The sequence below is a fragment of the Chelmon rostratus genome, chromosome 5 (genome assembly GCF_017976325.1).
Source record: "Chelmon rostratus isolate fCheRos1 chromosome 5, fCheRos1.pri, whole genome shotgun sequence".
NCBI classification, from domain to species: domain Eukaryota; kingdom Metazoa; phylum Chordata; class Actinopteri; order Chaetodontiformes; family Chaetodontidae; genus Chelmon; species Chelmon rostratus.
This window is the reverse complement of record NC_055662.1, coordinates 25,945,820-25,960,974: the sequence shown is the minus strand read 5'-3', so window position 1 is coordinate 25,960,974 and position 15,155 is coordinate 25,945,820. Positions and strand designations below refer to the sequence as shown.

At 39.4% G+C, this 15,155-nt stretch overlaps 1 protein-coding gene and 1 long non-coding RNA gene across 2 annotated transcripts; both read left to right on the top strand.

Moving 5' to 3' along the window:
- The first annotated feature begins 48 nt into the window (after nucleotides 1-48).
- Nucleotides 49-1,425, top strand: LOC121607307 (beta-microseminoprotein-like). Its single transcript, XM_041938078.1, has 4 exons — nucleotides 49-140; nucleotides 719-800; nucleotides 951-1,056; nucleotides 1,159-1,425. The coding sequence occupies exons 1-4, from the start codon at nucleotides 138-140 to the stop codon at nucleotides 1,286-1,288; spliced, it is 321 nt and encodes a 106-aa protein (XP_041794012.1). The 5' UTR covers nucleotides 49-137; the 3' UTR covers nucleotides 1,289-1,425.
- A 10,133-nt stretch (nucleotides 1,426-11,558) lies between these two features.
- On the top strand, nucleotides 11,559-13,853 carry LOC121606246. Its single transcript, XR_006006836.1, has 3 exons — nucleotides 11,559-12,388; nucleotides 13,239-13,344; nucleotides 13,819-13,853. It is a non-coding gene; the product is annotated as an uncharacterized LOC121606246 (long non-coding RNA).
- The last annotated feature ends 1,302 nt before the right edge of the window (nucleotides 13,854-15,155 follow it).

Below are 15,155 nucleotides of genomic sequence, written 5' to 3'. Positions count from 1 at the left end.
ACTGACCACTCCTACCCTCCCATATTTAAGTCCAAAGGTCCCCGCAGATACACTATTTAAAAGACAGTGCCCTACATCGGGAATATTTTAACATCTTACGAAAAACACACGAAAAATTGAGAATTTTGACTGCCATCATGGTAAGTTTTAAAAAAAATGTGACTCATGAAATTGCTTTTTTGTGTTTTGACAGGATAAAGTAAGCAAATCATGCGTATGAAGAGAGTGGCTGTAAAATGTGATGTTTACTAGTGAGTAAAAGTAATAATAATTCGGTTTGACTCATTTCTGGACCTCGATTCATGGTTGTCAAAATGGTAGCACTTTACAGAATGATTCATCTGTGCTGTAGAGGTTTGATACACTGTTTAAGTATCAAGATAAAATCAACTTTATTAATCCCCAGCAGGGGAAATTTGATGTTAAAGGCAGCATAAATAAAAATAGCAATAGCAAAGGCAATGGAAAATAAAACATACAAAATAAGAAGTTGAATATATGCATGTACATTTTATACAAAAGACTATAAAAAATATATTGCTAATGGAGAGTATTGAAACATACTGAAAAATTACAATACAATAAATCCTCCTCTTGCCTACATTCTCAACAGTGTTTTCCTGCCTTTTCACCAAATACATGCTAGGACACGTACCTGGATTCAGTATGCTCAGATCAAATATTAAAACTACGTATTTGTTTCTGTTTTCCTGTGAAGAAATATTTGGCTGTGACTTTGCTGCTCTGTGCTCTGGTGTCCATGGCAAACGCTTATTGCTTCACTATGGCTGTGAAACCAGGTAAAAGAAAAGAAAAAAACAACACTAACAGAGGATATTTATGATGTATGCACATAATGTTTATTCATTAGAACAATATCAACAATTCACACGGTCAAACACTGTGACTGTGCTGAAAAATGCTTTCTGCTTTACCTTCCTCCCCCATAGGCATGACCCATTGTCAGGACAAAGTGGATGAAACATGGCATGCCGTTGGATCTACATGGAGAAACAGTGAATGTATGGACTGCACTTGCAGTGGATGTTGTACAGCGTAAGTACACAGATCACATTTTCATTTTTTAAATGGAAATTAGATTTATTTATCTCTGTATTCACATATTCTGTTAACTGTGTGTTTAATGTGTGACGGCAGGTATTCAACCCCCAGACAGTTCCCTGAAGACTGTGTGTCAGTGTTTGACTCAGAGGCATGTGAATACAAAGTGCACAAGAAGGGCGACCCAAGTGTACAATGTCCAATTTATGCTGCAGTAGGAAAGTGATGGGCAGGTCTGGTGTACTTTGTTGTTTTTGAACTGGAGAGTAAGCGACCAAGACATGATGGCTGGCTTCCCACAGGGAAACATTGCCTGTTGTGTTTGCTGAACAGACATGAAACACAGCTGCTGGAAAATGAAATACTGCTACAAATGAAATTTCAAATGAATGAATAAATACATCACACATTTCTTCATGGCTTGCTCCTCTTTGCATAACTTTGCTTGTATGTGAAAGAAGAGAATTTCTGTGACAGGAAACATCCCACCGATTCTAAATATTAAAATCAGTTGAACTCAATTAGAAAGCTGACATGTATTTCTGTTGAAGCCAAATGTTAGGCTACTGACAGGTGCAGAAAGATAAGATAAGATAGGGAAATTTGGGCATTACAGCAGCATTGAAAGCAGCGTGAAGGAAAAAAATAGCAGCAGGGGTAGAGAACATTCGAAAAAAACAAAATACAAAATAAAAAGTAAACTATATATGCACATTATATATATAAGATATATATATAAAAGAAAAATAAAATATGTAGAATAAAATGTATATATAAGAAATATGTAAAAAGTGTGTATAGCCCCAGTAGCTGTAGAAAAAAACAATGTCAGCTGCTTTCCGATTAAAAATAGCAATAGTGTTACTATTAGTGTTAAAGCGTAGAACCTCAAATCGATCTAGAACGTCACCAAAAATGATAAGTTTCATGGTGGTGATGCAGACAACAAGGTGACGCAGACAACGACCCGACAAAGACAGCGGAGAAGACACAGACTTAAATACACAAAGGAGGGAATGCTAATGACACACAGGTGTAAACAATCAGACGGGAGGGAAAACACAGGAAGTAAAGTAAACCAAAGACACATAACATGAACCTTCAAAATAAAACAGGAAGTAACAAAAACCAGGCAAAGACAAGACACAATGGGAAACTTAACAAAAAAAAAAGGCGTGCAGAGCACGGGTCATGACAATTAGTCCGTATAATTAAATGGAGAGAATATAATTTTATATCTCAAGGGCTGAGATAAATAAAGTGTGGACTGATGGCAAGAAAGTAATAGCATTTGTGCACATTGTCTCATCTATTTCACTTGTGTGTCATTAGTTGTCCCCCCTTGTGTATTTAAGTTCATGTCTTCCCTCCAGTCTTTGTCAGGTCGTTGTCTGTGAATCCATGCCATGCCCTATGCCTTGTGAGTGTTTTTTCTGGTGTTGTCTCTGTTCTTGTCAGTGCCCTGTTTCATGTAAGTGTTCTTTAGTGTTGTCTGCGTTACCTTGCCATGCATCTTGTAAGTGTTATCTAGTCTTGTCTTTGCCGGGGCTTTCCTGCCACGTCATGTACCTCGTGAGTGTTTTCCTAGTCTTGTCTTTGTTCTTTAGATATGCCATATTCCAAGTAAGTGTTTGCCCAGCGTCTCTTAGTGTTGTTGCTGTTTCCTCGCCATGCCAAGAGTTTATGTAAGTGTTTGTCCTCCGTCCTCTAGTGTTGTCAGTGTATGTTTGTCTTTTGCCAAGCCCTGTTCCTAGTAAGTGTTTTTATAGTGTTGTCTTATGTCCATGCCCCATGCCAAGTTTCTTGTGTTTGTCCAGTGTATCCCAGTGTTGTCTTCATTCCCTGTGTTAAGGCCATCTACCTGTGTAAGTGTTTTCCGTAGTTCCCTGAATTTTGGATTTTGGTTTCCCTTAGTTAAACTTGTTAAATTGATGTCTGCATTTGGGTTCAACCCCATAGTTCTACTGAAACCCCATCTCCCTGACACACTTTTAATTTTCAGTACTTCCATTCAAAACACGCTTGTTTTTGTTTATTTTTTATGCTTCAGATTTTGGTTATAGTTTGTTCAAAGATGCGAATGTTAACATATATTTAAGAATGTTACAGGAGGTGGAAGCCCAGCTGATAAACATTTAGTGCTTGCTTCAGATTACAAATTTCCAAAAGCAAACACTGACCAGAATTAGCTTTACTTTAAAGAGAATGGAAATAAAAATTTGGACAGAGCATAAATTGTCTCTTCAGGTCATGTGACTCACATAACACCCTAAATTAAGCCAATAAAAATGTTTAGACATTTATACTCCAAAAAGTAAAAGTACATGTGACTGAGAGGAAACATATTTCGTCAAATCTAAAAATGTCCTTAAGTACCTGAACTGTAAAAAAAAAACAAAAAAAACAAACACACTTTCATCATTGCTGTTTTTTCTGTTAAGACAAATACACCTGGTGGTGACAGCAGGATACTGACCACTCCTACCCTCCCTTATTTAAGTGGAAAGGTCCCCGCAGATACGCTGTTTAAAAGACAGTGCCCTTCATCAGGAATATTGTAACATCTTGCGAAAAACACACGAAAAATTGAGAATTTTGACTGCCATCATGGTGAGTTTAAAAAAATGTGACTTATGAAATTGCTTTTTGTGTTTTGACAGGATAAAGTTATGCAAATCATGCGTATGAAGAGAGTGGCTGTAAAATGTGATGTTTACTAGTGAGTAAAAGTAATAATAATTCGGTTTGACTCATTTCTGGACCTCAATTCATTTTTGTCAAAATGGTAGCACTTTACAGAATGATTCATCTGTGCTGTAGAGGTTTGATACACTGTTTAAGTATCAAGATAAAATCAACTTTATTAATCCCCAGCAGGGGAAATTTGATGTTAAAGGCAGCATAAATAAAAATAGCAATAGCAAAGGCAATGGAAAATAAAACATACAAAATAAGAAGTTGAATATATGCATGTACATTTTATACAAAAGACTATAAAATATATTGCTAATGGAGAGTATTGAAACATATTGAAAAATGACAATAAATCCTCCTCTTGCCTACGTTCTCAACAGTGTTTTCCTGCCTTTTCACCAAATACATGCTAGGACACGTACCTGGATTCAGTATGCTCAGATCAAATATTAAAACGATGATGTTTGTTTCTGTTTTCCTGTGAAGAAATATTTGGCTGTGACTTTGCTGCTCTGTGCTCTGGTGTCCATGGCAAACGCTTATTGCTTCACTATGGCTGTGAAACCAGGTAAAAGAAAAGAAAAAAACAACACTAACAGAGGATATTTATGATGTATGCACATAATGTTTATTCATTAGAACAATATCAACGATTCACACGGTCAAACACTGTGACTGTGCTGAAAAATGCTTTCTGCTTTACCTTCCTCCCCCATAGGCATGACCCGTTGTCAGGACAAAGTGGATAAAACATGGCATGCCGTTGGATCTACATGGAGAAACAGTAAATGTATGGACTGCACTTGCAGTGGATGTTGTACAGCGTAAGTACACAGATCACATTTTCATTTTTTAAATGGAAATTAGATTTATTTATCTCTGTATTCACATATTCTACTGTTAACTGTGTGTTTAATGTGTGATGGCAGGTATTCAACCCCCACACAGTTCCCTGAAGACTGTGTGGCAGTGTTTGACTCAAAGGCATGTGAATACAAAGTGCACAAGAAGGGCGACCCAAGTGTACAATGTCCAATTTATGCTGCAGTAGGAAAGTGATGGGCAGGACGTGATCCCTCACTGGCTTCCCACAGGGAAACATTGCCTGTTGTGTTTGCTGAACAGACATGAAACACAGCTGCTGGAAAATGAAATACTGCTACAAATGAAATTTCAAATGAATGAATAAATACATCGCACATTTCTTCATGGCTTGCTCCTCTTTGCATAACTTTGCTTGTATGTGAAAGAAGAGAATTTCTGTGACAGGAAACATCCCACCGATTCTAAATATTAAAATCAGTTGAACTCAATAAGAAAGCTGACATGTATTTCTGTTGAAGCCAAATGCTAGGCTACTGACAGGTGCAGAAAGATAAGATAAAACTTTATTTTTCCCCAGTCGGGGAAATTTGGGCATTACAGCAGCATTGAAAGCAGCGTGAAGAAAAAAATAGCAGCAGGGGTAGAGAAAAAAGTAGACTGTATATGTACATATTATACAAGCAAAATGGAATTGACTATATAAAAGAAAAATACAATATGTTGAAAAAATATAAGAAATATGTAAAAAGTGTGTATAGCCCCAGTAGCTGTGTAAAAAAAAACCAATGTCAGCGGCCTTCCGATTAAAAATAACAATAAATAGTGTTACTATTAGTGTTAAAGCGTAGAACCTCAAACGCGAGCTAGAACTTCATCAAAAATGATAAGTTTCATGGTGTCCTGATGGAAAAAAAGGCTGTGAAAGGCACAACATTTTAATTAAACAAGTTTACTTTTTTGCTTTAAGCTAAATGTTAAGGCCATGATGAGAAAAATACTGGCAATATCATGCTAAAATGCTGATGTTTAGCAGGCAAAATAATGTTATGCTAATTAGCTAAGTCTGGCTCACGAGCGAACAAAGCGCCTGTTTAGGGTCCCCATGGCCACCAGGGGGCCCCCAAGAGAGGTTGAAATTTGTTTTTGTGATATGTCTGTGGAGTTAAAACTGAGATACTCAAATAACAGAAAGAAGTACATGTGATGAAGATAGGAGGAAATCATTGTTAATGTAGAACCATATGAAGTGTGAAAAAACATGTCAACTGGAACGGAAGTTTTATCTTCAGTTTCCTTGCAGAGCTGTTACGTCGGAAACGAGAGGAACAAAAAACAGTATTTGAGTGTTCAGCTCAAGATTCAACCAAAAGATACACCTGATATGAAATGAAATGATTAATGTTGATCAGAGAGGCGTTGGCTTTAGTATTTAGGTTGGAAATGTCCATTATGGTAGATATTTAAGTTAGTGTGATATTAAACGATGATCTGTGAAGTTTAGCAGCAAACATATTAGTCCGTATAATTAAATGGAGAGACTATAATTTTATATCTCAAGGGCTGAGATGAATAAAGTGTGGACTGATGGCAAGAAAGTAATAGCGTTTGTGCACATTGTCATGATCCGTGCTTGCCACGTCCGATTTATGTTGAAGGTTTTCTTTTTGTTTTGATCCCTGTTTGTTATTTTGAAGGTTCATGTTATGTTTCTTTGTTTGCTTGACTTCCTGTGTTTTCCCGCCCTTGTGATTGTCTCATCTGTTTCACTTGTGTGCCATTAGTTGTCCCCCCTTGTGTATTTAAGTTCATGTCTTCCCCCCAGTCTTTGTCAGGTCGTTGTCTGTGAATCCATGCCATGCCCTATGCCTTGTGAGTGTTTTTTCCTGGTGTTGTCTTTGTTCTTGTCCGTGCCCTGTTTCATGTAAGTGTTCTTTAGTGTTGTCTGCGTTACCTTCCCATGCCATCTATCTTGTAAGTGTTATCTAGTCTTGTCTTTGCCTGTGCTTTCCTGCCACGTCATGTTAGGGTGACCAGATGTCCCGCTTTGTGCGGGACAGTCCCGCATTTTAAATACTTTTCACACGTCCCGCAAATTGAGATAATGTCCTGCATTTATTGACAGTGGCACTTGATTTTTTTTTAAATTTAGTCTCACCGTAGGCTATAATCTGGCGCTTATCAAACAGCTGTGTGTATGTGGTCCGGAGACGGGAGAGCTGTCATCAGGGGGCGGGGTGGGCTCTGGGATAAGCTGTCAATCAAGCTAGACGCAGGTGCGCGCGCCCGGCGCTGCCCGCTCACACAACAACAGCATCGCTTCGGCATGCAGCAGGAGACATGGAGGAAAAAGATGAAGGCACGACTCGTAAAAAGAAGGAAATGCAGCTACAACAAAGAGTGGGAAACCATTTACCCCTCCTGGGTAAGACCAGTGTAGGGTGACTGCACCAAAGTTTTTTGTGATGTTTGTCAGAGCAAGTTTTCCGTTTCACACGGAGGTGAATATGATGTGAGACGACACAAACAGTCCGAGACTCACAAAAAACGTGAAGCCCAAACAAGACTCCAACACAGATAAGGTGACAGCATCTGAACAAACGAGCGTCGACCACACTGTGCAACACTCCCTGTCATACAGGTCAGAAGACTGTGGCAATAAGCCACATAATTAATACATAATTTAAAATGCATTTGGTGTAGGTCTAATTAGTTTGTTATTCTGAACTGCATGAGTGAGGTGAGCTCCTGGCAGCATTTTTTTGTTCAGATTGTTGGATTTGATTTGTTGAGCCTGTAGGAAAATGGAGCCTTCTTCAGTAGACTACATCTTGTACTTGAATATGTGGTTCATTATTGTTCAGAACAAACACTTTAATGTTGTGGTGTTTGGAGTTGAGCTAAGGTTTTGTTGTTATCTTACATGAACCTGGGAAAGTTGCATGAAAATAAAATATCATATACTTGAGCAGAATACCGGTAGAATTTTAAAAATAAATTACTGAAGACAACCACGACATCTTGGTGTCCCACATTGTCCCACTCAGATGTAGTCCCTGTCCCACATGTGGTAAATTGGGATCTGGTCACCCTACGTCATGTACCTCGTGAGTGTTTTCCTAGTCTTGTCTTTGTTCTTTAGATATGCCATATTCCAAGTAAGTGTTTGCCCAGCGTCTCTTAGTGTTGTTGCTGTTTCCTCGCCATGCCAAGAGTTTATGTAAGTGTTTGTCCTCCGTCCTCTAGTGTTGTCAGTGTATGTTTGTCTTTTGCCAAGCCCTGTTCCTAGTAAGTGTTTTTATAGTGTTGTCTTATGTCCATGCCCCATGCCAAGCTTCTTGTGTTTGTCCAGTGTATCCCAGTGTTGTCTTCATTCCCTGTGTTAAGGCCATCTACCTGTGTAAGTGTTTTCCGTAGTTCCCTGAATTTTGGATTTTGGTTTCCCTTAGTTAAACTTGTTAAATTGAATCAGCTCTCCCTCGTGTCTGCATTTGGGTTCAACCCCATAGCCTCCTGAAACCCCATCTCCCTGACAGAACGACCTGACCAAAACATGAACCCAGCAGACAAATGTCTGTGTTCCCCATTCCTGGGAACACGGCTGGCCATTAAACCACGCTCCACCCGGAAGAAGCGCCAGCCTAAAGCCAAGTACTCAGCAGACCTCGATATCAGCTACGACAATGACGACCCCCTGAGATCCCTATTCGAGGAACGCGGCTCGCCATGAAGCCACCCTCCACCCGGAAGAAACGCCAGCCTAAAGCCAAGTACCCAGCAGACACTATCATCCTCTCCACTGATGAAATGCCCCAAAGCTCCCCATTTAGGGGAACAAGGTGGGCCATCAAGCCAGCCCCTGTAAGGAGGAAGCAGAGGTCCCGACGACTGAAGGTATTGGTTAGCCATCGGCCTGCTAGCCTCCCGTCGTCTCCAGTGGCCGAGCTGCTGTCACCTCCTGAGCCCCAGCTGCTGCTGCCGCCGCCTGAGCACGAGCTGCTGCTGCTGCCGTTGTCTCCTGTGCCCGAGCTTCCCTCATTCCCAGTGCCAGAACTGCAGCGACCACCTCAGCCAGAGCCACAGTCCTTCCCCGTCGCTGGCCTCCTGTCCTATTGCCTCATCGCCGCCACCTGTCCTGTTGTTTTTCTAGTCTTGTCTTTGTTCTTTAGATATGCCATATTCCAAGTAAGTGTTTGTCCAGTGTCTCTTAGTGTTATCAGTGTATGTTTGCCATGCCATGCTCCTTGTGTTTCTTTTGTGTTGTCTTAGTCCCTGTTCCTAGTAAGTGTTTTTATAGTGTTGTCTTATGTCCATGCCCCATGCCAAGTTTCTTGTGTTTGTCCAGTGTATCCCAGTGTTGTCTTCATTCCCTGTGTTAAGCCCATCTACCTGTGTAAGTGTTTTCCGTAGTTCCCTGAATTTTGGATTTTGGTTTCCCTTAGTTAAATAAAATTGTTAAATTGAATCAGCTCCCCCTCGTGTCTGCATTTGGGTTCAACCCCATAGTTCTCCTGAAACCCCACCTCCCTGACACACTTTTCTTTTGTTCAATGGTTTTCAACAAAAATATCGTCTGCAACTGTCAGTAAGTCGACTGAGTGCTTTTATTTTACTAAAAACAAAACGCAGCCAAGTAGAAGTGGGTTGGAACTAAAAAAAAAAAAAAGAGTGATTTGTCCTGTGCATCCTTTTAATTAAACATTGCCGTTTTCAGATGTAATGTCATTTCAGTGCCGATCATACAAAAACACAATATTAATGGAGTAATTTAATATTGTGTGTTTTACATTTGCATTTGTTTTTTATGTAAGAAGGAAACTTTACTGAGGAAGATACTGTTTAAGTTATTTGATTGGTAGTATGTAATTATAGTTGGCTGATCTGCACTTTTGCATGTTGCAATTTAAAAAATAATCAAAACCAATTAAAGTGTTTCTGTCTACAGTAAATGTGTTGTCTGCTGGTTTATTTTGTTACTTTCACTACATCATGTTCAGTGTACCAGTCAGTACTGTAAGACTCTGAATATTGAAGTGCAGATTAACACCACACCACTACTCTGAGTTTGCTGCCTTTTAAGTAAAAAAAAAAAAAAAACCAAGACAGAAGGGTAAAAACATGCCAGGCTGAAAGTGGAATGATGAAATCAACACAGCTACCACGTTTTATGTAACGTGCAGTTATTAGATGACCTGGAGTGGCTCATCTGTCTCAAATACAAACAGACATTCACGCTGGTTTACTGGAAGGTAGAGGCTGATAGGACAGACCACGCCTCCCTCTTGTTTATTTCCAAAGGTTCCTGTACACTCAGTCAGACTTTCCTTTAGAAGCACGGTCTATTTTCTTACTTGAGCTCCATTCAAATCTGACAAGTCTGGTTGTATCATGGTGAGTTTTTATTGTTGTTTCTTCAATAAATTGGGGCTGTAATCGTTGGTGGCTGTTTGTCTGAATCTTTAGGCTGGGGGTAGAGTCTTTTTCCAAAACAGCACTTTGCTGTTTTATTTTGGTGTATTTTAATTTTCAAGAACAATGTTTTTAATAGCGGTGATGTTCTTGTTAAAGGCCTTCCTTCACACTGCTATGACTGAATGCTTCTGACTGTGCAAATATAAAACTCATCCAGAAGCAACGTTCATTTCCAGTTTCAAAACACATTTTAATACAGAGACTTTTCATTCATGTTGACACAACAAGCATTTGGTTTAAATGTTGATTCCAAGTAGAAATTTCCTTGTTTTTTACTTCAGAAAACCTGTCTGTGCCTCCAGGAACTCACTGCACCCATCAATGAATAATCCAGAATATGATTATAGCATATTTTGCTCTTACATTTTAAGAAAGACTAGAAACTAAAACTGTGATGCTCTTTGTTTCTGCAAAGACGTATTTGGCTCTGACTTTGCTGCTGTGTGCTCTGCCGTCACTTTCAAACGCAGCATGTGGCCAGAAGCCCATCACAGTGGGTAAATATCACAACAACAGCAAAAAATCAGAATTACACACAAACATACAACCCAGGTTCCAAAAAAGCCTGGACGCTGTGTAAAACATAAACAGAATGGGATCAAGACTGGGAAAGTTGTGGAACGCTCCAAAAACACCTGTTTGGAACATTCCACAGGTGAACAGGTTGATTGGTGACAGGTGACAGTAGTGGATGGGCTTGTATACACACACACCTTCTGTCTTCACTACAATATAATCAACAACTGTGGTGTTTAGAAAATGATTTAGCAGCTCCTCTCCCCCCACAGGCATGACCCATTGTCAGGATGATGTGGATAAAACATGGCACGCTGTCGGATCGAAATGGAGAAACAGTCAATGCTGGGACTGTACTTGCAGTAGATGTTGCACTGGGTTAGTACACAGATCGAACCTAACAGTAAATAAAAGAAAAATAATTAATCACTGTGGTTTCTGTATCTTCTACTGTTAACTGTCTCTTCACATTACATTACAACATCATAAACCTATTGTTTTGCACTGATGTACTTACGCTATTCATCCCGAATCCTTCACTTACTGTGCAATATTACATATCTCTTAATGTTTTTGTATTGTTTCACTATTAACAATGTAATTATTATCAGTTTTTATCTGTTGCTAACATATATATTTTGTTTATACTCTTGTGGCTGCAGTATTCTCATAATCCTGTATATAATGTGCATATACATGACCATTTGTTCTTTTTTGTATTCTGTATACCTTTTCTATTATTTTGATCCTCTGATGTCTTTTATTGCTTGCTGCATGGAACAATTTAATTTCCGCAGCATCAGATTAATAAAGTGTTATCTTAATCTTATCTCACTGTGTGATTGCAGGTATTCAACCCCCACAGGGTTTCCTGACAACTGTGTGAAAGTGTTTGACCCGGAGGCATGTGAATTCATAGTGCACAAGAGGGACGACCCATCTGTACTCTGTCCTGTTTATGGTGGAGTTGGGAAGTGATGGAGTGGTCGGACTTCCCTTAGAAATACAGTCGACAACCCTGAATCCCATAAACAAAACATAAATAAAACCAGAATGCAATCATTCTCAAACAAACTGTATCTACCAACAACTCTTTTACAAAGTGTTCCTGAGTCCATGTGTTAGTCTCCTTTATCCATTCATGTGTTCACAAAGTGGTGAACCTCGCTCCATCCTCGCTTGTGAACCACTGAGCCTTTCCAGGATGCTCCTTTCATACCCAATGATACTATCACCTGTTGACAATCAACCTGTTCACCTGTGGAATGTTCCAGACAGGGGTTTTTGGAGCGCTCCACAACTTTCCCAGTCTTTTGTTGCTGCTGTCTCAACTTGTTTGAAACATGTTGCTGCATCAGATTCAGATAATAATAAGCACGGTGATCCATCATAGTTGAGATATTTCAGTCTGGACCCGTGTGGTGGACTGACCAACCAGCAGGTGGATGTTTCCATCTGTAGAGCCACCAGCAAGGCTAAAGATAATAAGGGAACAATTTTGCAAAAGACTGCAGAATTTTCATATACACATATATCATGGCATCAACCCTAAACTGAAAAGATGTCTCTGTCTTTGGAGAGTAAAGTCATTGTGTTTTATGTAACGTGCAGTTATTAAATGACCTGGAGTGGCTCATCTGTCTCAAATACAAACAGACATTCACGCTGGTTTACTGGAAGTTAGAGGCTGATAGGACAGACCACGCCTCCCTCTTGTTTATTTCCAAAGGTTCCTGTACACTCAGTCAGACTTTCCTTTAGAAGCACGGTCTATTTTCTTACTTGAGCTCCATTCAAATCTGACAAGTCTGGTTGTATCATGGTGAGTTTTTATTGTTGTTTCTTCAATAAATTGGGGCTGTAATCGTTGGTGGCTGTTTGTCTGAATCTTTAGGCTGGGGGTAGAGTCTTTTTCCAAAACAGCACTTTGCTGTTTTATTTTGGTGTATTTTAATTTTCAAGAACAATGTTTTTAATAGCGGTGATGTTCTTGTTAAAGGCCGTTAAAGGCTTCTGACTGTGCAAATATAAAACTCATCCAGAAGCAACGTTCATTTCCAGTTTCAAAACACATTTTAATACAGAGACTTTTCATTCATGTTGACACAACAAGCATTTGGTTTAAATGTTGATTCCAAGTAGAAATTTCCTTGATTTTTACTTCAGAAAATCTGTCTGTGCCTCCAGGAACTCACTGCACCCATCAATGAATAATCCAGAATATGATTATAGCATATTTTGCTCTTACATTTTAAGAAAGACTAGAAACTAAAACTGTGATGCTCTTTGTTTCTGCAAAGACGTATTTGGCTCTGACTTTGCTGCTGTGTGCTCTGCCGTCACTTTCAAACGCAGCATGTTACGGGAGGCCCATCACAGTGGGTAAATATCACAACAAAAAATCAGAATAACACACAAACATACAACCCAGGTTCCAAAAAAGCCTGGACGCTGTGTAAAACATAAATTAAACAGAATGTGATCAAGACTGGGAAAGTTGTGGAACGCTCCAAAAACACCTGTTTGGAACATTCCACAGGTGAACAGGTTGATTGGTGACAGGTGACAGTAGGGGATGGGCTTGTATACACACACACCTTCAGTCTTCACTACAATATTATCAACAACTGTGGTGTTTAGAAAATGATTTAGCAGCTCCTCTCCCCCCACAGGCATGACCCATTGTCAGGATGATGTGGATAAAACATGGCACGCTGTCGGATCGAATTGGAGAAACAGTCGATGCTGGGACTGTACTTGTGGTGGATGTTGCATTGGGTTAGTACACAGATCGAACCTAACAGTAAATAAAAGAAAAATAATTAATCACTGTGGTTTCTGTATCTTCTACTGTTAACTGTCTCTTCACATTACATTACAACATCATAAACCTATTGTTTTGCACTGATGTACTTACGCTATTCATCCCGAATCCTTCACTTACTGTGCAATATTAAATATTTCTTAATGTTTTTGTATTTTTTCATCTATTGTGCAATACTATTAACAATGTAATTATTATCAGTAGCTAACATATATATTTTGTTTATACTCTTGTGGCTGCAGTATTCTCATAATCCTGTATATAATGTGCATATACATGACCATTTGTTCTTTTTTGTATTCTGTATACCTTTTCTATTATTTTGATCCTCTGATGTCTTTTATTGCTTGCTGCAAGGAACAATTTAATTTCCGCAGCATCAGATTAATAAAGTGTTATCTTTATCTTATCTCACTGTGTGATTGCAGGTATTCAACCCCCACAAGGTTTCCTGACAACTGTGTGAAAGTGTTCGACCCGGAGGCATGTGAATTCATAGTGCACAAGAGGGACGACCCATCTGTACTCTGTCCTGTTTATGGTGGAGTTCGGAAGTGATGGAGTGGTCGGACTTCCCTTAGAAATACAGTCGACAACCCTGAATCCCATAAACAAAACATAAATAAAACCAGAATGCAATCATTCTCAAACAAACTGTATCTACCAACAACTCTTTTACAAAGTGTTCCTGAGTCCATGTGTTAGTCTCCTTTATCCATTCATGTGTTCACAAAGTGGTGAACCTCGCTCCATCCTCGCTTGTGAACCACTGAGCCTTTCCAGGATGCTCCTTTCATACCCAATGATACTATCACCTGTTACCAATCAACCTGTTCACCTGTGGAATGTTCCAGACAGGGGTTTTTGGAGCGCTCCACAACTTTCCCAGTCTTTTGTTGCTGCTGTCTCAACTTGTTTGAAACATGTTGCTGCATCAGATTCAGATAATAATAAGCAAGGTGATCCATCATAGTTGAGATATTTCAGTCTGGACCCGTGTGGTGGACTGACCAACCAGCAGGTGGTCTGTAGAGCCACCAGCAAGGCTAAAAATAATAAGGGAACAATTTTGCAAAAGACTGTAGAATTTTCATATACACATATACAGGCATGTGAGAAAATTAGGACACCCCATTAAATAATCAGCTCTTTATTTAGAAATGGTACACATACCAATATCCAGTCATGTTTTTATGTATTTTTCAAAAAGAAAGTGATTTGATTGCAATTTAACAACAAAAATGAACATTGTTTGACAAATCCAAAAAAAGAAAAAAAAATAAAGTATGTATTTCAATGGAGGAAAAAGTTAGGACACCCTACCCCCTAGTAGCTAGTGTTGCCCCCTTTGGCTGATATGACTTCAACGAGACGCTTTTTGTAGCCTTTTACCAGTCTCTGACATCGATCAGGAGAAAGTTTGGCCCACTCCTCAATGCAGAATTCTTTCAGCTGTGAGATGTTTGAGGGGTGTCTTGCATGTACAGCCCGTTTCAAGTCACCCCACAGCATTTCGATGGGATTAAGATCAGGGCTTTGACTTGGCCATTCCAGGACTCTCCACTTCTTCCTTTTTAGCCAGTCCTTGGTGGATTTGCTGGTATGCTTTGGGTCATTGTCTTGTTGCAGTATCCAGTTACGCTTCAGCTTTAATTTTTTGACAGATGGTTTCACATTTTCTTCAAGCACCCTCTGATACACAGTAGAATTCATGGTGGATTCTATGATGGTGAGTTGGCCAGGTCCTGCTGCAGCAAAGCATCCC

Bases quoted from the DNA above. Each gene is read 5' to 3' on its own strand.
- LOC121607307 (XM_041938078.1), top strand. The intron at 801-950 runs GTAAAAGAAAAG...CCTCCCCCATAG, and splicing joins CACTATGGCTGTGAAACCAG to GCATGACCCATTGTCAGGAC. The intron at 1,057-1,158 runs GTAAGTACACAG...GTGTGACGGCAG, and splicing joins TGCAGTGGATGTTGTACAGC to GTATTCAACCCCCAGACAGT.